The sequence below is a fragment of the Anguilla rostrata genome, chromosome 7 (genome assembly GCF_018555375.3).
Source record: "Anguilla rostrata isolate EN2019 chromosome 7, ASM1855537v3, whole genome shotgun sequence".
In the NCBI taxonomy this organism is placed as follows: domain Eukaryota; kingdom Metazoa; phylum Chordata; class Actinopteri; order Anguilliformes; family Anguillidae; genus Anguilla; species Anguilla rostrata.
Window position 1 is genome coordinate 26,266,205 of NC_057939.1, and position 22,845 is coordinate 26,289,049.

The following is a 22,845-nucleotide window of genomic DNA, read 5'->3' on the forward strand; positions in this document are numbered from 1 at the left end:
AACCCAAGATTAGAATGTGTTTTGGGTGTGAGGGCTTTTTTCTCCAAAGCTGGACTCTCCACAGCAGAAATGACAGTGCCTGTTAGGAGAGCTATTTGTGCTCAGGTGAATCCCGATGTTGTGCACTCATGAAATGACATCAGGGAGTCACAGGGAGGGGCACAGTCACAGGGAGGTGTGCAGTCACAGGAAGGGGCACAGTCATAGGGAGGGGCACAGTTGTAGGAAGGGACACAGTCACAGGGAGGGGCACAGTTGTAGGAAGGAGCACAGTCACAGGGAGGTGCACAGTCACTGGGAGATGCATGGTCACAGGGAGGCACACAGTCACTGGGAGGAGCACAGTCACAGGGAGGGGCGCAGTCACAGGGTGTTTGCTCATCTGGTTCCACCAGTGACTGTTGATCACAGGAGCCTTGGTTTGAGTGATGGGCTAGGCATCAGGAAAAGAACCAAGACAGGTGCTGAAAGAATTGGCCTGTCTATGGATAAAAAATGATACAAACTCTTTCCTGCGTGTGTGTGTGTGTGTGTGTGTGTGTGTGCATGGAGCCTGTGGGAACCCTGCCTTTGTGTGTGGTGTGCAGTGCAATAAGTCTTCTCCTCCTCCTCCTCCTTCGTTCCCTCACTCTACGGGTCTACTGGGACGCAGCGGCATGTTGTTTTCACACCCCTTCAGCTGAGAGCGCGGGGCTGTATGACATCATCCGGCTGCTCGTTTAGGCTCCCCTCATTTAGGCTCCCCTCGTTTAGGGACCCCTCGTTTAGGGACCCCTCGTTTAGATACCCCTCGTTTAGATACCCCTCGTTTAGATACCCCTTGTTTAGGGACCCCTCGTTTAGATACCCCTTGTTTAGGCACCGCTTGTTTAAACGCCTAAGCACCGTATCTCTTGCAGAGGAAAAGGACATCAAATCACAAAAGGAAGAACTTTGAGAATAACTAACCTTTAAGGTGAACAGGCTCCTAGGCTGGTTAATGAGATCACCCTCTCTTGGCTGGATTGAACAGATAGTCTGAGTGTCCAAAGTTGAGATGTGGGACTAATGTCCTCTCTCCCCCCACCACTCTCCCCCCCCCTCCTACTCTCTATCGCTCTCTCCCTCTCTCTCTTTCTCTCTCTCTCTTTTTCTCTTTCAGGCTGATGAAGAGGAGGAAGAGGATCAGCCGCTGAGCCTGGCCTGGCCGGAGTCCAACCGCAAACGTTGCACATACCTCCTCATCCTGCCCATCGTTTTGCCTCTGTGGCTTACCCTGCCTGACGTCCGCAAACCCGTGAGTGCCCTCCACCCCAGAACATGAATACATACCCCAGGACCCCATCACCTGAAACGTACTCTACGGCACCGATTTCAAACTCCATTCAAGGAGGGCCACTGTGTCTTCTGCTGCTCACTGTGTTTCAGTACTCAAACGGCCTACTTTAACTCCCCGATTGGCGGTAGAATCCTCACACTTTGTTTTCTGGATTCCTAAAATGGCTGCCGATTCGAAGGGAACTGCTAATCATCAGACCTGGAGATTATCGGAACCTGCAGTTTCTTGCTTTAGAGCCTTGGGCCTGTGTGAGTAGTATAAAACTTTATACGGCGTTAGCAGCATGGGTTTGATCTCTCACCTGGAGAAGGCTAATCCGTTTGCCCTCTGTGACGGACGTCCCACCTGTTCTCCGTACGTTGGCTCCGACGATTGCTCAGTTTCAGGGTTTGACCATTTGACCGTTTATGGTCTTCGTTGTGCCATGTCAGCTAATCTGAGGTGGCTGCAGTCTTCCAGTTATATTTCACAGCTGTGGTATTTCTCACAATTTGGCATTGTACGAATGTAAGTGAGAATATATTGATGACCCTTGACCTTTAAGTGGTTCAGTAGATGCCTTTTTCTCTGCTTCATCAACATGCCTGTTCGTGTGATGGCAAACATGCACAGATTAGAAATGTTCTGAGCAACGGTATGATGTGTAATACATTATTCGATTTCAGCCCCAGAACTCTGTTTTTTAAAACCAGCTTGAAGGCTGGCTTGATAGCCACAGCGGTTGAATCTGAGCAGCCAATGAACTACGCCGATCTAACGTGAACCGCGATATTCACTTCCTAATCTGAGCGAGGGCTCTTTAGCGATTGCGATTCTGCGGAGGTGAGACGGAGGCTCACGGCGGAATGCAAAACAGGAAGCGCACCTCATCTGCATGCGAGCCACTCGCCTCGGAGCTGGTCTGCTACCCAGAATGCATTGTGAGCCGGCTTATCACAGCACCAGGGAATTGCATTGTGACAGGGGCGTTTGCAGACTCAGTAAACACTTGTCACTTAGCATTGTCTAATGATTGAACACAAAGCTTGCATTCGTTTGCATGACATGCTTAAGAATGACTTTGTGATTATGTCACGGTGAAAGGTTTCGATAGCAGCCAGTTTTTTTTTTGATAATTTTTTTCCCCCCAACTTGACGGAGGTGTTCTCTGTCTTTAAGACGTCATTATAAATAATCTGGTTCTACCAGTGTGACTGTATGGCCCTGCTGTCTTTCAGATGTAATTAATCCATGCTGTGGTCCTGCTCTGTATTTAAGATATTGAAATATAGAACCTGTTCAATGCTGTGGTTCTTCTGCGTATTTAAGATATTTAAATGAATAATCTGTTCCGAGCTGTAGCTCTGCTCTGTATGTATGATTTAGAAATGAATAACCTGTTCAGTGTTGTGGCTTTGCTCTGTATGTAAGATTTAGAAATGAATAACCTGTTCAGTGCTGTGGCTCTGCTCTGTATGTAAGATTTAGAAATGAATAACCTGTTCGATGCTGTGGTTCTGCTCTGTATGTAAGATTTAGAAATGAATAACCTGTTCGATGCTGTGGCTCTGCTCTGTATGTAAGATTTAGAAATGAATAACCTGTTCGATGCTGTGGCTCTGCTCTGTATGTAAGATTTAGAAATGAATAACCTGTTCGATGCTGTGGCTCTGCTCTGTATGTAAGATTTAGAAATGAATAACCTGTTCGATGCTGTGGTTCTCCTGTATTGCAGACCTCTCAGAAGTTTTTCCCCGTTACCTTCTTTGGCGCCATCTGCTGGATTGCAGGTTTCTCCTATCTGATGGTTTGGTGGGCACATCAGGTGACTGTTCTTCTGTAAATTGGCTTGGGAGGGGGGAGGAGGGCATGATGTGTGTTGTGCTGGCCTCATGTACTACTAGGGCTTTTGTTTTTGGAGGAATTTGGTGTGATTTTGATCAGTTAAATCAGGATTCAGATGCACGGTTGGTCTTTCAGTATGATTTCTAAATAGCACACATCCAGGTTTCTTTCAGAACCATGCTTGTTTGTATATGTGTTACCCACATATAGGTGTCAGGTAAAAGTCAGTTCTAAAAGCTGATAAGCTTTGTATCTTGATTATTTTTATTAGCTAAAAAGCTGATCCAAATATATATTTTTTCTTTTTTGTTTAATAATTATGCATAGGTTTATGTAGATGGTTTGTACCAGGTGTGCACACATGACCATAGTTACCATAGCATAATAACTACAGAGGGATGCTTTACTCAGCTGCTAAAGCTCAATGCTAATGTGATAAAAGTTAAGTGCCAGATTTATACAGTCAACCCTGCAGACGATGCTCGGTGATCAACCTTACAGGGCAGGTTCAGCAAAACAGCTGGATCTGGCAAAAAAAAAAAACAATTTTAATGAAAAGAAAATAAAAGGTGGGGAGGCATGTTCTCATGCCTGCGAGATTGCCGTGGTAATTGTTCTGAGAAGGTGAGATTATCAGTGGGCTCTAGAAATAGTGTGTAAGGAGCTCAGGTCTTTTTAAAGACGCTTTGCTCTCAGAAAGTGGCACAGGTCAGTCCCTAGTCCCCACTGACATGCATAATATGAAGGGGGGTGGGGGGGGGGCTTCTTTAGCCTCAGGGACACAAACCCATTTCTTGGAAATGCTTTATTTATCAGTCATTTATGAACCTCACTAATTGGCTGCAGTCCCCACACCTTGTTTCTAAGGCCAAAACTGGTTGCTGATTGAAAGGTATTCACAAAAAAACAAAGAAATAAACAAAAAAACTTAAAAAAAAATCTCACAGACACTGGGGGATATTGGAAGGATTCGCTGCAGGTTGAGATACCTGCTGTTCCTGAAAACCTCTGTGGACTGTTTCTTAGCTATTAGCCAATTAGGAGCACTGGTGCTATCCATAGTGTTTGTGTATTAAATATTATATAATATTCTAAATATTTGCTGGACAGTAGGATGTGGACCCAGGATGACTGATGCACTATTAAATGAAAAAAGAAAAAATTACTGGAATTTAAGAAACCTGTGGTGTTTTCTTTTTTTAATTAAGTATTTGTTCTACTTGTCATTTTTGAGGCATGAATCATATTGGGATGGTAGGTATGCCATCTCACCAGTTTACAGCTTTTCAGGGTTCCCTACAGAAATAACCAGAAGGCCTACAGACTCTTGACCCTTAAAAACATTCATTTCTGTACAGTCTGACCCCATTTCAACTTTGTACATTCACACATTAAAGCCCCAGAGGAAAGAAAGGGATTTCCTTCTTCTTCTTTTTACTGCCTTATTACATCATCACAAATGCTCCAGGCCCACAAAGAATACGTCTCCCCCATTGGACACTTTCGGCATTTTCACAGTGTTTAACGTTAGCTACCTTGTTAACGAGATGAGAGACAGAGTGTATAACAAAATTAATGATATCAAAATTACACCAAGTTACGGAAACATTATTGTCAGATGGTAAAATTAAAAAACACAGGGCCAAGTTACTTGAAATAATTTTGGAAACATTGGGTAGTATTGCTTTGGAATACAGCTTGCTTAATTTGTGTGAGGCGAAATAGCCAATGTTGTTTCTCATAACTTGGCATAATTTTGATATCAATATTTTTAATGGCAAGCCTAAATTTTGCCTGTTTGAATTAATGACTAATATAGACAGTGCTTTGCATGTGTGATTAACTTGGCATTTTTGTATGTTTAAAAAACGTTTTTTCATCAGATTAGTATTTTACATGACACCTATAACCATTGTCAGTATATTTTTATTAAGTAAAATTTTGTTCTACTCTTTTGCTTTGTATCCAATGTTCATTGCTCTCTGAGAAGGCTGTTAGAATGTCTTACTACAACAGTGTGAGAAATTAAATTTCATGGTTGACTTCTGAGGCATCCCGCTAAATTAGATTACGGATGTGAAGTTAGGTAATGACTCTTTCTGTGAATACACAGAAGAGCCGTGTGATGTACACACCTCGCACACCGGCAGACAAATACATAATGTGGATTTTCTGAACTTTCAGGGGAGAGTGATGTCATTTTGTTTTGTAGGTTTTGTGACTTTTTTTCCCACTGGTCAGTTCAACCTATCACAGAAGTCACACTGTCTGATATTAGCATCCACCGACTTAGTGTCTCACAGCGTGTGGATAAAAATACTGTGTGAGGGCTGGGCCATTTGCCATGACATGCAAAGACTGCATATGGCATAAAGAATCACATGTATTCCTGTACGTTCAAAACATCACCAGCAGGCTCCGTGAACTAGTTCATTGGCCTTGGCACCACTTATAATTTTAGCAAACTGCCCGTGAGTTTCGCGAAATCCATTCAGGCTAAGATTTTTCCACGTGACCCCAGGATTACGAGTGTCATTTAAAGCAGGACCTCGGAGACCATTCCCGATGGTAGCAGCCAGCTTTCTGCAAACAGAGGGACTTTGCCCTGTCAACTTTGCATTGCTAAAGAAGGGGAGTGTTCCATAAGGAAGAAATGATGATGCATCTTGAGAAAACAGCTTGTGCTTTTTTTTTCTAGTGTATTATTGTTATTTTATCTTTTATTTTTTGATGTGCCCTTTGACGTGCAGGTTGGAGAGACCATAGGGATTACTGAAGAGGTTATGGGATTGACCATGTTAGCAGCTGGGACTTCCATCCCTGACCTGATCACCAGCGTCATTGTGGCCAGGAAGGGGCTTGGAGACATGGCAGTGTCCAGTTCTGTTGGCTCCAACATCTTTGACATCACAGTTGGGTAAGCAAAGGAATTTCTATTACATCACAGTAGGGTGATGGGCGGGCAGTATTTATGTCATCACAATGGGCTAAACTGGGGTAAATAATTAGGCCTCGTACACACTAGCATTAAAACCTATTATGAAAACCCTTTCAGTTCCTTAAAACTGTCAAATCCACAGTATCAGGAGTTGGACCAGAAACATTTTGGACAGTAAAATGTTCAGTGTTAAATCAACTCTTACAGAGTACACATGGTTCCTATTGAAACCTACCTGCGGAATCATTTTTCTTGCATCATAAATAAATGACAGTTGAACATTTTTATTTTATTAAAATAATATCATCCTATCTCTATATTATGGATGCTGATCACAGTTCAACTTGGTCGTCAGATGAGATGCATTGCATCACCGTAAACACTTGGACAGCGGCCCGTGTCGTTTATTTCTTTTCTTTTGTCAGCTGTAAAGGTCGCTATGGTTGGCAAGTAACGCCAAAGATCAAATCCGATCCACCTCCTCTCAACTAAAACGTTTCTGAAAAGGTTCCAGACTAAAACCGCTGGTGTGTACTAGGCCTGAGATCTATATCATGTATACATTCTCAGTCCTATTCATACAGCAAAGTATAGGCTGTTGGTGTATATTAGGGGTGTAACAGCACACAAACATGGTCCCAGAGCGAAGCCTGAATGTTAAGGCCTGCTTTTACACCCCCCCCCCCCTTCCTCCAGCTTGCCGTTTCCATGGCTACTGTACTCATTCCTCAATAACATGAAGCCGGTGACGGTGAGCAGCAACGGGCTCTTCTGCGCCATCGTGCTCCTCTTCCTCATGCTCCTCTTCGTCATCATCTCCATCGCGGCCTGCAAGTGGAGGATGAGCAAGCTCCTGGGGTTCATCATGTTCCTGCTCTACTTCGTCTTCCTGGTGGTCAGCGTGCTGCTGGAGGACAAGGTCCTGGTGTGCCCTGTGTCCGTCTGAGACACCCCCCACCCCACCCCCCTGTCTCCAGCTCTGACCTCTGGGGAAGGGGGCCTGGGAGGAACATTCCTGTTTTCTTTGTTTTTGCTTTTATTTTGGACTGAAAGCGTGTAGGGACATGACGTCGCTGTGGAACCTGGGAGGCTTTGGAACACCAGGACTCATAATAGGGTTAGGGTTGTGGTAGGGAGGGTGGTGGGAGGGAGGGATGCAGTCATTCTGACTGGCAACCATGCTATGCATGTCATACATTTATTCTGACTGGAAGGTTCCGGAACATTTTATTTATTTATTTATTTATTTATTTATTTATTTACTTTTTGGTTTGATCCAGAAAAAAAAAACAGCAAAAAGTGAGTGAGGCAAAAGTGAATCTGCGGGTGTGAAAGAAACGGTGGGACAGGAAGTCGTGATTTCAGTGGTCGCCAAAACAAGGTAGGACAGAAACGACGGCCTCGACGCGCAGGGTTCGGTCTGACATCGGCGAGAAGGCCCGCGAGCGATTCAGACGGAGCGCGGCTGGGAAGGACGAGCACGGCGTCACCGTTGCCTTCTGAGCGAGGTACACAAACTCACCCAAAACTCACCTGGAAAAGACGGCCCTGCTGCTCAGCGCTCCACTCTGCAGAAATACCGGTGGACTGGTGAAGATACTCCCTTCAGAAGTGATACAGTCAGCATGCAGTATAACGAATAAATATGATATACAGTAGAACTTGAAATCTTGCAGTTAATGTCTTGCTCACGTATTCAGTGACCCAGTAGCAAGGATAATGCTGTTTCAGATCATTTTCGTATGGAAAGGAATTTTTGGACAAGAGGGAAATTGTCAACGGTTTTTGTGCTGTGTATTACACCTTCTGTTAAAAGGTGACCTTTCCCTTTAGAGGTCACATCTCACACAAAATTGCTCCTATCTCCATCTAGACTTTGAGGATTGCCATTATTTATTTATTTATTTATTTAATTAAGTTATTATTTGTAGCAGCAGTACTTGCTGCGTACATGACATGTATTATGTTGATTCTCCTTCATTTTTGTCATTTTTTTTCTTGCTCCATCCGCACCACACACTGTTAAATTCCACCAGGTACAAGTCTTTATATCTCATAGAGCTTGCAAAGTATTCACTTTGATTGGGGAAAGTACATTATATGTGAAACATGTTAAATTAGAATTGTAACCATGTGAAATATGACTAGCTTTCCAAATATATTACTCACACTAAATTAAGACAAGCATGTGTTGTCATAATAACCAATATTTCATTGTCAATATACAGTGATAGATGAAGGAGATTCCACTTTGTCATTTGTAAGAATGCTATTCAGCAATTTACAAAAATTTGTTAGTAATTAGAGCACTCCTATATATAATAATTTTGATCTTTTTTTTTGAAATATTGGACACATGTTTATTTATTAAAAGAAAAATAATGAAAAACAAGAGAATGCATGTTAAATATCTTATGTGTGGAAAGAGGTGCTGGTATTTTCGTCTCTAATATTAAAATTAGATACATATATTTGCATTTCTGGCCACACCTCCCTTTGGTCCAACGGCATATTTTTCCCTTGTCTTCTAGATGCAGTCATCCTCAATACATAGACTGTCAACTAATATATAAAAATAGCAATATGTATCAAACTTGTGAAATTGTTTTCAAATGAAGGGTGCTGTTGTCTGCATGGATACTTATACGTATATACTTTCACAATACAAATATTAATGGCTTCATAGAGGACATATAGTACAGGATAAGTTAAACAGATAATAGAGAACCGTACTAACACAAAGAACTAAAATAAGCATCTCCTATCATGTTTTTAATGTCCACATACACAGCAGTAGTCCTATTGGAGTAGGCTGGGTTTTTTTTCCATTCAGTATGCACCATGCAGCTTGACAATCCTGAGTTCTCACTACTGCCACCATCAGGCTACCACATGCTACCGCACATGGAATGCATGCACACATGCAGCTTCACCAACCCCAGTATCTGCGTGTGGTCACCGAGGGGTCGGTCCTCATTTCAGGACATTTAATCATTTCATGACTTCATATAATTTCTTTGTTTTATACTTTTCACATTTTGCAAAAAAAAAAAACCCATAGGTAAGCATCTGATCACCTGTCGAGTTTTCATAGGAGAGCAGTCTCTCCCGTGATGTCATTCAAAGCACCACGGATATATACACACACCATATATAGATATATAGATATATATATATAGATCCCAGTAGCTTTGTGCAAATGAACTGTAAATTATTAATTAACATAGGACTTTTTGATAAGTGTAAATGTTTGAGGAGGATGTTTATAATTACACTGGGCTGGTTACCCACATATGCCACAGAGGAGCTAGACCAACTATGTTTGTATAATTTATGTATTTATTCATGCTAAATTGATTTGATTTTGTAAATAGTGAATTATATATACATAAATATATATACATATATAAAAAATAAGATTTAAAAAAATTGAACAGATGGGGAACAGGTCCTTGAATAAGTCAAGTGTGGTTCCCCACCTGTGGCAATGTCTTGATTTTGTTTATCTATTTTTAATTCTTTATTTTTTCAATGGAAGGTAAAATTCTGTATTCAAAGGTTATTATAAATGCAATTTATTCCTTCTCTCTCATATGTCTTTTAAAATATCAATTACTTTGAGCATCAACAAAAAAATGCACCTTGATATGCTATGCCACAAAAAAACAAAATACAAAAACAAAACAAGGGCAAATCACTGACTTCACAATCGCCACAGTACAAAAATGTTCTCCCTTGCATTTTTTGGGTGTTACAGAAAATATATGAGCAAAGTACACAGTTCCATGGAAGCCCACTTGAAAATGTATGTTAACATATAAATATAACTTAATCTCTTACACACTGCTTCTGTTGGGTAGAGTCTGCTCAGCCTATTTTCAATCAAGGTCCTTAGCAAAGACTCTAGTGGTTGTTTTGTATAATCAGGTGTAACTGTTTGGTTAGAACAAAAGCCTGCATCCACGCCGGCTGTTTCTTGGATAAGATGGAGGACCCCTGCTGTAGATGGTCCCCTTATAGCGCAGGAACCAGTCATAGGGCAGCTGGGGTCCTACTCCTGTTAACTTTCAGAAGCAGGATTACAGAAACCCCCCCACTGGCAATAGTGCAAAATGTGTTTGGCCCCTCCCCATTTCTGTGGAGGGGTGCCCCTACATTTTAGAACTGTCTGCGTCTGATTGTGGGAGGCTGTCCTGTTGAATGTGGACACCACTGACCTCAGCCATGCCCACTGCTTTGCCCACCCTTTTACTGATGTTGCCACGGTGAGTTGTTCCCTGGTATTCTGTCACTCTTGCTGTGTTTAGCTGTGTGAAAGATGCAATGATACGTTCAGATTGCTGCTGTCAAGAGAGCACATGACATGCAGAAGCCCTGTTTCAAAGCATCCTGCACTGCATTCATGTGTAAACATTGATGCTGAGCTAAATAAAATGCATTACAGCTGGCAGACTGGTTAAGCATGTATGATACACTGTGTAAATCATTAACCACAAATAGGGCTACAGGAATTATGTGGCTTGACTCCTAATATACATTCTTGCACTGTCACTGTTTTTTGTTTATACATACATTTATATATATATATATATATATATATATATATATATATATATATATATATATTGCACAGATTAACCATGTAATCTCTTGTATACATGATTCTAATTAAATGGCATTTCTTTATGTAAGAACACATAAAGTGTGTAATACTATATTAAAATAAAGGTAACTGAGAAATGAGATGATTGGAGTCTTGATTTTATTCATTTATGCATTTTTTATTTTTATTTATTTACATCCTAACCTCAGCTTCCAGTTTACCATTGTGATACTATCAACCTATCAAAACACATTCCTCTCTCAGCGTCGTTGTCATTTCAGCCAATAGCAATTGTGATAGATTGACTGAGTCCGACCAGTGATAAGAAAATTAATGGGATATTGGTGTAATGGCTCTTTCTGTTGAAATGAGAGGGCAGCTCTCCATCAATCATGGAGTACATTGGTGAAAAAGACACAGAATGCTGGTGATTGGTGTCTAATTTCTGATTATACTTCCAGGATGCCTTTGGGATCAAGGGGACATTGAAGGTATATGCCAATTGCAACTAGCTTTGTTCAATTTATTGCTTCGAACATGCTTCATGATTTGTGGCATGTTCTGAGCTTGGCTTCTATGCAAAAAGTGGTGATGTCATTACGCTATCCTGAGTTTATCAGCTGAGTGTGACAGCAAATTCTGAGGCTCAGAGACCAAAGTTCATGTCCTGCACTTTCATGGGACAGGTGAGGGAGGGCTGGGTTTCTTCAGCAGAAAATGCTGATGAGTGCGCTTTTTTTACACCTTAGTGCCCTCTCATATTTCTCTCATCCCTGGGGAGTACAGGAGATTGCTGCTGGAGAAGAATAAAGGAGATAGAGAGGGGGGAGGAACAGAGAGAAGAGAGGTGGTGGGGGTGGTTGGAGAGAGAACAAAAAAGGAAGAGAGAGAGGGACTGAAGGACAGAGACCTTGTCATTTCACACAGAAAAGCAATTTTCCCTGCATGATTCATGGTGCTAATCTGGTAGCATGGAACATGTAGGAATTTACAGATGCTAATCCCTTGTAGGGGGAGCAAATGCTAAATTATTAAAACCAAAATAGAAATAATTTATGTAAAACTGTTGTGTAAGTTTATATATATATATATATATATATATATATATATATATATATATATATATATATATATATATATATATATAAATACTATCTACTCTTTTTGCCTAGGAAATGTTTTTGTAATTAATGAGGTGGTTACATTTTCAGGCATATTAAAAGTTGACGTACCTTCTCAGAAGGTTTTACTTCCAAGGGCATATTACGGGAGAGTGTGCTGTATTTAATGAGCACCAGATCACGACTGCAATTTCACACATCTTGTGGACACAGCAACACACTCACACCAGCACGTCACCACATGCCCAGGTTGCAGCAGGCGAATGAGTGTGCGTTCGGTTACTTGCTCCCTTCGTGTAGTCGGCTACTTAACATTCTGTATTGTGTTGAGTCATGTAATCTGAGTTGGAGGTATCTGCAAGCATTGTGTAGGCCTACGTCTTAAATGCATTAAATGTGATTCAAATTACTTGACTACGCATATTTTGTCAGATACATTGCCGTTATCGCCTTTCTGTGACCTTGAATCATTTGGTCTGTAGAAAGTGTTGGTGGCAGCAGGCTAAAATTAGTTGAACATCAAAAGAAACAATACAAATGTAAAAACTATAAAACTGTCATATTCTGTAACACACAGGGTACATCATGAGCCTGATTTTACAGGGAAATGGAAAGAATACGCGGATGCACGAATGCGCCGCATGGACTCCTGCCCGGCTCATCCATTAGCGTTCAGCACTCGATAGAGCAGCTTGGAAGCTCACTCCACTTAATTGACACCTCGCGATGTCAATATTATGATAGAGGGTGTCCTGCCATTAAATTAAAGTGCTGTTCAACGGATGCTTGGCTTAAGGCAGCAGATCGCCCGCCGTCTGTGAGCGCAGCACGGTGCGGCTTGCCGGATGTCTGGCTGCGACTCCCAGCGCTTCCAGGAACACACCACGGAAGGGGGGCTCGGGTGAGTCATCGTCACATCCAAGTCGCATCATGCTAGCTTTCCCCCGCGGGCTGCATTTAACTGGATATGAACTCTGCCACTTTCTGAAGGAAAATAATAAAAATGAAAGAATGAGCTACTGAATATTAGATTTATTCTTATTCTTATTATTATTATTATTATTATTACATTTGTCCTGATTGTTTTATTCAGAGCCTCTACTGAATCCCCATACATTCCAGGTGAAGTCACGTCACTGAGGTATAAGTTCACCATTTCTTTTGAATCCAAACCAACCACAGCACAGGACTGCTTTGCGATTTTGATGTGGTGACCCAGATTTGTCGTAGATGACCTTGCAGGGTTCTGTCAGGGGCAATCTTTCTTGCCCTGCGTTCTCTTCTACACACACCGACTCGTCAATCACAGGAACACTCCCCTTGTGCTATTTTAGGTGAGATTCCACCTTATTGGAACAGTAGGCAGTCTATTTATCAGGGGCTGTAGCACAGAGAGAGTTGGCAAAAGAAGGCCTTGCACTTGATTTCTCATTTTCCTTTGACAGGTGAGCCAGATGGCGGAGATGCGTCTGCAGAGAGACAACTGCTGTGCCCGGCTCCCTGGGTTTGAGGAAGTGCGTTGTCACAGCAACTGACAAAGGCCACGTGACTGATCGCAGGTGGCCGCTTCCAGAACTCTTTTCGAAACACAAGTGCCAGGATGCGTGTATGTGCTTGCACAAGTGTTTGTATCTGTGTGTGTGTGTGTGTGTGTGTTCTAATTTGCAGGTCACCTCTATTCAAGCTTGGAAATGTTTAAACTGGGGTATGCCTGCACTGGAAACAAAATAATCAATAACTATTTAAACAACAGATTTTTTTGCCCATTCATGGCATTTCTCAGTTGCTGGATTCGTGCAATCTCTAGAGAGACAATAGGCAAATGATAATCTATGAAATTGTACGATCAATCTGGTATGAAACAAAATCCAGAGACTTCTGGATTTCCTGAAATACAATTGGCTACCACTTGCACAGCACACAATGCTTTTGAATGGCTAGATACAGGTTGCCCTGATATTTGGTATGGTTGCCAGGTTTTGATACAATACTCAACAAAATGCATGATAGTCCATTCAGCAGATTACTTATGTGTGTTCTTATTAGATTTTAATAATGCCCCTAATTAATGTAACAATATGGGATATTTGTGGAATGCACTTTTCCAAGTTGCATTGGTTAAAAGCGTCTACTAAATGAATTATAATGATAAACATTTGGAGCCCTGTGTCTTGCAGGCAAATGGGATCAGTTTCCCCCTTTTCTTGTAAAACACAATGTGAACAGCAGAGGGCATACAAATCATTAATAATTTTATTAACTCATGCATCTTCATGAGCATGGAAACTCTCCAAAACGCATACAGTTGAATGCTGCCTCATTAGTTGTGAACGAGAATAAACCGCTATCTTTACATATTGTTTCTGGACAGCAACAGAACATACAGTATCATACAGGGACATTGTAAATGCCAAAAATAGTATTTAGCCTGCAGCTCTATCGAAGCAGAAGCAGAATAGGATCGGAAGCAGAAGAGCTTTAATTACACAATCAAAGGTGAGGTTGATGCACAAGATTTTACTTCATATATTCCAGAGTGATATGTTAAAATTTACAGATCTTAAATGTATGATGAACTATAGACGGAGAGCTGCATTTCCTCAAAAAAGAACAAGGAAACTCAAGTGGTAAAGGTTGTAAAATCTGTTGTGGAGGTCAACACAATCTTCAAAGATTTTCATGTCAGTGCAATTGGGGCACACATGGGATTCAATAATGATGCCATTAGCAGGTTTTACTGGACTGGGATGTGTATTGACCTCAGAAAATGGGTAGGTAGCACAATCTTCTCCTCTTGAATGTATGGCCACTCAAATGGTTCATATATATATATATACATATATACATATATATATATATATACACATGTGTGTGTATGTATGTGAAAGATATAACTTTTGAATTGCAGCATGTACTCGGTGCCAGAAGAACATCAAACACATCCCAGTTCAAGTAAGCTTCATACCTCACATACCTCTTTGCATATAAAGTTACCAATCCATATGTCATTGTCCACACTTAAATCTTTTGGGACTGCTTAGGTTCTGAACCATTTGAGCTGGTTGGGATGGACCTTGTGGGGAAACCGATATGGACCTTGTGGGGAAACCGATGCCAACTCCAAGAGGCAATATATGCATCATGATTGGCTGCAAAACTAAGTGGGCAGAAGCATAACCGCTAAAGAATAAGCAAGCCGAGGAAGTACCACAATGCATTGTGGAATTTTTCTGTAGGTTTGGACCTCCTAAACAAATTCCCACTGACCACAAGTTCAGGATTAAGGTGCTGTTCTGTTGCCATGCATTTTCAATGCTTTATCAATCACATCTTTACCTGTGCAGTCCGTTTCATTAACCCAATGACATGGCTGAGGCTCGCTTCAGATTTCTGACTCGTCTATTAAAATGCAGGTGAATATGGCTCTCTGCCAAAGGCTTGAAATTCAGAGGAGTTTTTGTGCACCATATCATCCACAGACCAATGGACTGGTTGAAAGGACAAATGGGACAGTGACAAGGTAACTTGGTTACCTTGTATTTATTATTAATTGTTAAATATTCTACTGTGGTATTGTTTTGCATTAAGCGGTGTTGCTGGCGATAATTAACCTCAGTCATTTTCTAAGTCATTCAGGATGTGGGCCAGACATGGCAATAAGCCATGCTTTACTATTTAAAACCGTATTTCATACAATGTTAATGTTTCAGAACCCCCGCCAAATTGGTGGAGGGAGAAGCCATGAAACTGGGATCTGTGCCTCAGTGCAGCCATGTTTTGGTTTACGCACAAAGATAGATCACCACAGAGTACTTTATGCTTGGCAGAGACGCCAGGTATTATGAGGTCTCTGAGACATTTGGGGTGAGTTTCCTTCTCTAACGTGTATCTAATAGGACTTTCTCTTCATTCAAGGTACCTGACTATATTGAGGACATTGTGGCTGAGGAGGTTCTTTCAGTGTCTGAAGCTACAAGAACATCTTTTAAAGTTGTTTCAGAAAATGTTGAAGAGGCCAGTGAAAAACAAAAAAGGGAAGGGCTGAACAAGTGAGTGAGGATTTTTAACTGGGAGAGCTTGTCTTCAAGAACATGAAATGTAAAAAAAAAAAATTAAGGAGACAAGCTGGCAAATGACAGACTGGGGCCTTTTAGAATTTTAAGTTTGCAAGGCAAAAGTGCCGATCTGCAGTCAGTTAAATCCAGCAGCAATCTGATCCAGCAGATCAGCACCATCTTACTAAATGTATAGAATCAGAAAATCTGGTTCCTTATGGATTACAAACTGCCCCATCCCACACAACTAGTCATTTTGTCCTCACTCTCACCACGTGCATCTGCTTCCACCAAATCTTCCCCACCCTGCCAGTGTGTTCTTGTGACCTCAGAATACGCTACCTGTATTTCTGAAGCTTCAGAATCTGCCCCACCCTCCCTGTAGGTTCCTGTGACAACAAAATCTGCCCCAACCTCCCCATGTTTCTGTCGCCCATTAATGGTTATCTTGTATTTGCTAGCTATACTAATTGGATTATTCTTATCCATATTTGATTATACATAAAAAGGAGAAAAAATGGAAACAACACCGGGTTTCTGAGCAAATTGAGTACATTTTTGATTTAATAAAGAGAAAAATTAAAGTCATTTTATCACATACGTCTTTGATTGCATATCTTTAATAGATCAAACGGAACAATGTAAATTAGAGGTTGCTCACTCGTGTTCTGCTTGATGTGTGTTTTAAGCCTCCTTAACCAAATCAATTTATTAACTCAAAAATAAATTTATCTATTAACTTAAGAATCACTGGATGTAGTCCTTAAACGACAAGATTGGCTAAAAAATTCAAATAGACACACCTCATTTTTAACCAGCACAGCACCTGCAAAATGTAAAGCGTACTGTGACAAATGTCCTGTGAAATGCACTACAAAAATAAACATTTGTTTTTAAATTCATTCTGGAATTGCAAGAATTTTTATTTGTATTTGGTTGAATCCTGGGTCTATACTTTAAATGCATACCCCCTTTCATGTGGTAACAATTTTTAGTTTTTGCAGTAAATGGGTATGCAAATGAGCCAGTACTGAACTGGCAATGTATAACGATGCATGCCTGAGACACCCTAAAACACCAGCAACAATGGCTGGGAATGTGATTTCGCAGAAACAACACAACATAATGTCAAAGATATAGGTCTATAGAGTAAATGTATACCTCCTTTAATTTGGCCAACTGATCTGTTAAAATCCTGAACACATTCCAGGGTGAGTTCTCTTTGCAATATACTGAAATAGAACTAGACATCAGAAGGGTGGAGCTGGAAAGAACATGAATTGAAAGTGGGAAGATCGGAGGACACACTAATGTTCACTCCTATTTCACTGCAGCAGTGACACGAGATATGAGGTAAACTGGGGATGATCTTTTTAAAATTGCTGTACAGTATATGGGAACATTCAAATGTGGTTGTTTGCACCCATACATGATACATAACATAACCTACACAAAAGATTATTTTTGCTTTGTGTCATAATTTAAAAAATATACAAAGTAAAATTCCAGGCTTAATTTAAACCAGATAAATAGCACTGCTAGTAGCTAGTGATTGTGTACAAATTGTATCTGAAATGCTGGTAAATCTCCATGAAGGTGCAGAAAACGTGGTTACTGTGATGTTATTCTTCGGGACCATAGAACGCTACTGACGTTAATTCGATGCTTTTATTTTGGTAGGAAAATTGCGAGAACTCACCGTAACATTTGACCGGAAGTTATACAGGAAGTCTAATTGTTGCTAGCTTCACGAAGCTCAACTTTGCTGACAACTAGTGATCGTTTCAATCACTAAAGAGCATAAGAACTTATACATTCTTATACAGTTCAGTGGTTGCAATTAACTGTAACCATTAGAGCGTATATAAAGTTCAGTGAATGTAACTGTTCAATGTATTGTTTCCATCTCGCTAAATGTAACGTTGATGGCTTCACGGAGCTGTCACAACAACTTTCATCCCCTTGAAAATTTCACTTTTATTTTCCGGGTTACATTGAGCCTATTGGTCAGAGCTCTCTGTTAGAAAGGTCAATGTTAGCTATAGCCATAGATTAAAATATTTTATTGTCTAGAGTTGTATTAGCTAGCAAAAGATAATGTTAGCTAGCTATCCATCAATTATGTGCTTCGCCACGTGTGTTTCTTTTCCGGTGGCAAAAGAGATTGAACTTCCGGCCCCCGCTACGGTCTTCCTCTTCCGGTTACAGACCCATCAGGTATGGCGGCCAATATTTCTTCGTGCTTTAAGAGATTGTATAATCTGTTTTAATCTGACGATCAAAGTTCTGTTATTACGTCTGGTGTTTAATAAAAACGTTTGCTTATAACAAACGCAATGTGATCGTGTTAATATTGAGTGATTTTTACTGTTTCTGTCTGATTTGTAGCCGTTGCTCTGTTTCACGTTATAAATGCCTCTGAAGCCCTGTTTGCTACATTAGCTAGATCATTTTGGCCATTTTAATCTGACTCGCTATTCATGTGTGTTGTCGTTTCTGGTATTATAGTCAGCTACACTGCAAAACAATCATTCGCCGGCCTTTGTAAACCTTGTATATCTTGGGACGAAAGGTGTTCATTGGTACCAGTCAAATGTGAAGCTTGCTAGTTGGCAATATCGCTAGTTAACGTTGGTTGATTTGAGCCTGTTAGAGTAACATATAGCTACCGTTATCCGTACACTTTGCTCAGCTGTCTATCCGGAGGTGCTAAAAGGTTTTTCGTATTTTCTTCCTTAAAACATGTCCACGTTGCTATTTGTAGAATATTGAGATATTTGCTAATCATTTGGTGCTTAACGTGAAATTAAAGTGATGCGCAATCTCTCCCCTGTAGGTGTAAACATGGTTCAGCGCCTGACTTACCGTCGTAGGTTGTCCTACAACACCGCCTCAAACAAAACCAGACTGTAAGTGAATTTAATTTTTCTCCTTGGTATGATACGTTCAATGGTCGTCCCTGTGATGGCGTTAAACTTTGATAAAGTTGTGAAAAGAATCGAAATGATTTTGCCGAACATCCTCATTTGAAATGTAACTGTTTAGATAAAATTTGATGGTATGCTCTTCTGTCCTCTTTATGGAGTAGTCTACGGTGTTCTGCCATCGAAACTTTAAACTTTTATCACTTTGAAATGACGATCAGTGTCTATGCCACTGTGCACAATTGGCAAATGTGCATGGGTACACCTCAGAATTCAGAGATGGTGAATTGCTCTGTTTCATTTCAGCTCCCGAACCCCTGGTAACCGGATTGTCTACCTCTACACTAAGAAGGTTGGCAAAGCGCCCAAGTCTGCATGTGGCATCTGCCCAGGGAGGCTGCGTGGTGTAAGTATGCCAGCGTCTGCTCACTCATAACCTCTTCCACATTCACCTGTAATCCACGCCTGCCATTTCATGTTCGCTTTCACAGCAACATGGATGGCAGCGTAGTGCTATCACAGATTTTACTAGACCAGGGATCTCAGACTCGAGTCCTGGAGGGCTTCAGGTGTTTGTGGTTTCCTTTCAGTCAGCAGCCTGTTAAGTGTGACTTAAGGCAATCACTGACTTAAATGAATTGCTGGTTCTGAAACTCTGTGGCCCTGCTGATATAGATTTTGGCACCAATTTGATGCATCATCAGAAAAATGCTGTGCAGTTTAATTTGGCGTTTAATTCCTGATACTGACCAGAGCCTCTTGTAGATAACAAAGCTTGCTTGCAAACAAAGGTCCCTTAAGTTGTGCAGCAAATTTCAAGACAACCAGTGGGAGTCAGAAGTGTCTGTGTCTAGGAACTGGCCTGTAATCAGGTTCGGTTGTTTCTAGTGGTCATCTTGAGCTTAATCGTTGGCAGCTGCTCTACTTAAACTCGTCGTATCCAGCTTAATGCAAGGTAAGGTGCTGTTATGAAGTCTGGTGTGTTACTAATGTGATGGGCTTCTCGGGCCCTTTTCAAGTCCTGTGAACCTTCAGTGACATTTACTGAGGTGTGTGCATAGATTTTGGGTAGTGAAGGTGGCTTTATTGCTGTGGTGCTAAACTGTGCTTTGAAGCTTAGAAATGTGCATGCATACTGTATGTTCACACAATGTAGGCAGAGTCTCATTACTGCAGAGGGTTTAAATCATTATGCTGCTCTCTTTAGGGAAATGGTTGACGGTGATGTGAAATGCTCCTGCTATTGAGTTCATTCTGAGTTCAGTAGGGCCTGGTTGAGCAGGGTTTTGTATTGAATTCATTAGGCGCAGGTTTAGCAGGGTTTTGTATTGAGTTGAGTAGGCCCATGTTGAACAGGGTTGTTATTGAGTTCAGTAGGCGCAGGTTTAGCAGGGTTTTGTATTGAGTTCAGTAGGCCCAGGTTGAGCAGCGTTTTGTATTGAGTTGAGTAGGCCCATGTTGAACAGGGTTGTTATTGAGTTCAGTAGGCCCAGGTTGAGCAGGGTTTTGTATTGAGTTCAGTAGGCCCATGTTGAACAGGGTTGTTATTGAGTTCAGTAGGCGCAGGTTTAGCAGGGTTTTGTATTGAGTTCAGTAGGCCCAGGTTGAGCAGGGTTGTTATTGAGTTCAGTAGGTGCAGGTTTAGCAGGGTTTTGTATTGAGTTCAGTAGGCCCAGGTTGAACACGGTTGTTATTGAGTTCAGTAGGCCCAGGTTGAGCAGGGTTTTGCATTGAGTTGAGTAGGCCCATGCTGAACAGGGTTGTTATTGAGTTCAGTAGGCGCAGGTTTAGCAGGGTTTTGTATTGAGTTCAGTAGGCCCATGTTGAACTGGGTTGTTATTGAGTTAAGTAGGCGCAGGTTGAGCAGGGTTTTGTATTGAGTTGAGTAGGCCCATGTTGAACAGGGTTTTGCATTGAGTTGAGTAGGCCCATGTTGAACAGGGTTTTGCATTGAGTTCAGTAGGCCCATGTTGAACAGGGTTGTTATTGAGTTCAGTAAGCGCAGGTTTAGCAGGGTTTTGTATTGAGTTCAATAGGCGCAGGTTTAGCAGGATTTTGTATTGAGTTCAGTAGGCCCAGGTTGACCAGGGTTTTGTACTGAGTTCAGTAGGCCCAGGTTGACCAGGGTTTTGTACTGAGTTCAGTAGACCAGTATCGCACGATTACCAGGCGTTTCCTGAAAGTTATTGTGGTTCTGGTTTTCATCACTGTTCAACTGTCACTGCATGTCGGACTTGTTGTCATTCTGTTGAAATGCACCCCTTCAGTAAAGACTTCATTTACCACCATACACCTGGCACCTCCCATCAGCCACTGCACACTGTTGTAACCTCAGTAATGTTAATTCAGTGTGCCTGGCAGGTTGGTTGCTAGCTGCATTAATATCTTTTGGAGTCCTTGCTGTGTTTGTAATCATTTATCTCTCTCTACAGGTCCGTGCTGTCAGACCCCAGGTCCTGATGAGGCTCTCAAAGACCAAGAAGCACGTCAGCAGAGCCTATGGCGGCTCTATGTGCGCCAAGTGTGTGCGTGACAGGTAGGAGGCGCTGTCGCCATTCTCGTGCTGACGTGTGAGCGAGAGAGGGAGAGAACTGAAACCTGTGATTGTTATGTTATAGCCTAGGTCTGGCTGTTTTAGGATAGGTTTAGCTGTGTAATGGGCTTTACAGTATTGATCAGTGGTTTTTTGGTTAATTTTACGCTCAGTGATTAAAAGCAGCCTTTCTGTACCGTGGTGATATTTCACTTTTGAATGCCTGTGAGCGAGAGTGTGACACTCATGTTCTCCACTCTAAGTTGTTATGGATAAAAGCATCTGCTGAATGAATATAATTAAGAGAGGTCCGAAAATTTGAGTGACAACTATTAGTTCTGCCATCCTGTTTAATACAAATTTTGTGTTTTCTTCTGTTTGTAAGTTTTTACTTTCATTGCCCCCGAAAGTACATGACCTATAAATTAAGACCGAAGATTTGATTGCCTGCCTCTCCTGCCATTTGTTCACTAATTAATGAGCTGCATTAACATTCAAGTTTACAAACTTTTGTTTGCATCAGCATTGAAGATGGTGATCCATGATAATTGTGTACAAACTTACAATGATTATAAAAAATAAAAAATAAAAATTCCTGTGGATTTTAGTGCCTGAAAGTACGAGCGAGTGCAGGTCTCTCTGCATTCGCTCTATGCAGAAAGGAACTAAACTTTCAGTTGGCCAAACTTCCAGGTCTGATTTTGTAAATGAGATTAGTAGCCAGAGAATATTCCAGCATACTGAATGCACCATTGAACTGGGTTGGTTTTTCACCCTTCCCTGAGTCATTTCAGGTTTTGCAGAATATTGCTTCACTGTTCCAGGCTTTTTTTTCTTCTGATAGTCAACATGATGGCTTTACGTCTGTAAGCTGGTTATTGGACTAATTAAGTGCACTGTTTAATTGTCCGTCTCTCCCCCCTTTCCCTCCGCTCTCTCTCGCTCTCTTTCTCCCACGTGAAGAATCAAGCGGGCTTTCCTTATTGAGGAGCAGAAGATTGTTGTCAAGGTGCTGAAGGCCCAGGCTCAGAGTCAGAAATCGAAGTAAACTCCTTTCAACTGCCTCAAGTTCATCTTGCTGATGAGGGGTTTTGGAACACGAGGGTCTAATCTGTAAAACGAAACACGGCTTTGAGAAGAATGAGAATTCCTTTTTTGCGTGCCACATTGGGTAAAACATTGAGACATTGTACTTGAAAGTGATTGACAGTATATGGAATTCTGTAATGCCTGCTTAAATGGTCTTGCCACCATTTTGTAAAAATAAAACCCAGTTGACCAGATTTATGTTCATGGGAATCATTGTGTGAAAGGTTGACCCTGCAGATTAATAACTCCATAATTGAAGCCGCAGCAATTTCAAACCTGTTCTGTCTGTATTAGTCAAAATCCACTTGTAACAGACTTGTTATAAGCTGTTGATTTAGAATCTCATAAAAAAGCCAATCTTGAGCCAAGCATTTTGCTGCATAATGAAACTCCTGTACATTTGGTGTGGGAATGTCATTCATTCACACCGCTATAAAAAA

At 41.2% G+C, this 22,845-nt stretch overlaps 2 protein-coding genes and 2 long non-coding RNA genes across 8 annotated transcripts in view; all 4 read left to right on the forward strand.

The window, feature by feature from the left end:
- LOC135259486 (sodium/potassium/calcium exchanger 2-like) overlaps positions 1–10,828 on the forward strand; it is a 70,070-nt gene extending 59,242 nt beyond the window's left edge. For all 5 annotated transcript variants that reach the window (XM_064343953.1, XM_064343955.1, XM_064343954.1 and 2 more), the window contains 4 exons: positions 1,142–1,276; positions 3,033–3,122; positions 5,893–6,059; positions 6,777–10,828. In XM_064343953.1, the coding sequence (XP_064200023.1) occupies positions 1,142–1,276; positions 3,033–3,122; positions 5,893–6,059; positions 6,777–7,026 (642 nt within the window). In that variant the 3' untranslated portion in view covers positions 7,027–10,828. The remainder of the gene's footprint in view (positions 1–1,141; positions 1,277–3,032; positions 3,123–5,892; positions 6,060–6,776) is intronic.
- Positions 10,829–14,166: 3,338 nt separating this feature from the next.
- Positions 14,167–14,883, forward strand: LOC135258599 (uncharacterized). Its single transcript, XR_010331030.1, has 4 exons — positions 14,167–14,300; positions 14,387–14,575; positions 14,713–14,756; positions 14,846–14,883. It is a non-coding gene; the product is annotated as an uncharacterized LOC135258599 (long non-coding RNA).
- A 17-nt stretch (positions 14,884–14,900) lies between these two features.
- On the forward strand, positions 14,901–16,436 carry LOC135258598 (uncharacterized). The gene is made up of 4 exons (XR_010331029.1): positions 14,901–15,036; positions 15,218–15,324; positions 15,515–15,640; positions 15,720–16,436. It is a non-coding gene; the product is annotated as an uncharacterized LOC135258598 (long non-coding RNA).
- A 2,176-nt stretch (positions 16,437–18,612) lies between these two features.
- rpl34 (ribosomal protein L34) lies at positions 18,613–22,599 on the forward strand. Its single transcript, XM_064343958.1, has 4 exons — positions 18,613–18,768; positions 19,090–19,189; positions 21,216–21,319; positions 22,280–22,599. The coding sequence occupies exons 1-4, from the start codon at positions 18,674–18,676 to the stop codon at positions 22,362–22,364; spliced, it is 384 nt and encodes a 127-aa protein (XP_064200028.1). The 5' UTR covers positions 18,613–18,673; the 3' UTR covers positions 22,365–22,599.
- Positions 22,600–22,845: the final 246 nt, after the last annotated feature.

What these genes read in the sequence shown, in the direction of transcription:
- rpl34 (XM_064343958.1), top strand. Translation starts at nt 18,674, where the DNA reads ATGCGCAATCTCTCCCCTGTAGGTGTAAACATGGTTCAGCGCCTGACT. An exon ending in GCCCAGGGAGGCTGCGTGGT is followed by an intron (nt 19,190 to 21,215) that starts GTAAGTATGCCA and finishes CTCTCTCTACAG; the next exon opens with GTCCGTGCTGTCAGACCCCA. An exon ending in GCCAAGTGTGTGCGTGACAG is followed by an intron (nt 21,320 to 22,279) that starts GTAGGAGGCGCT and finishes TCCCACGTGAAG; the next exon opens with AATCAAGCGGGCTTTCCTTA.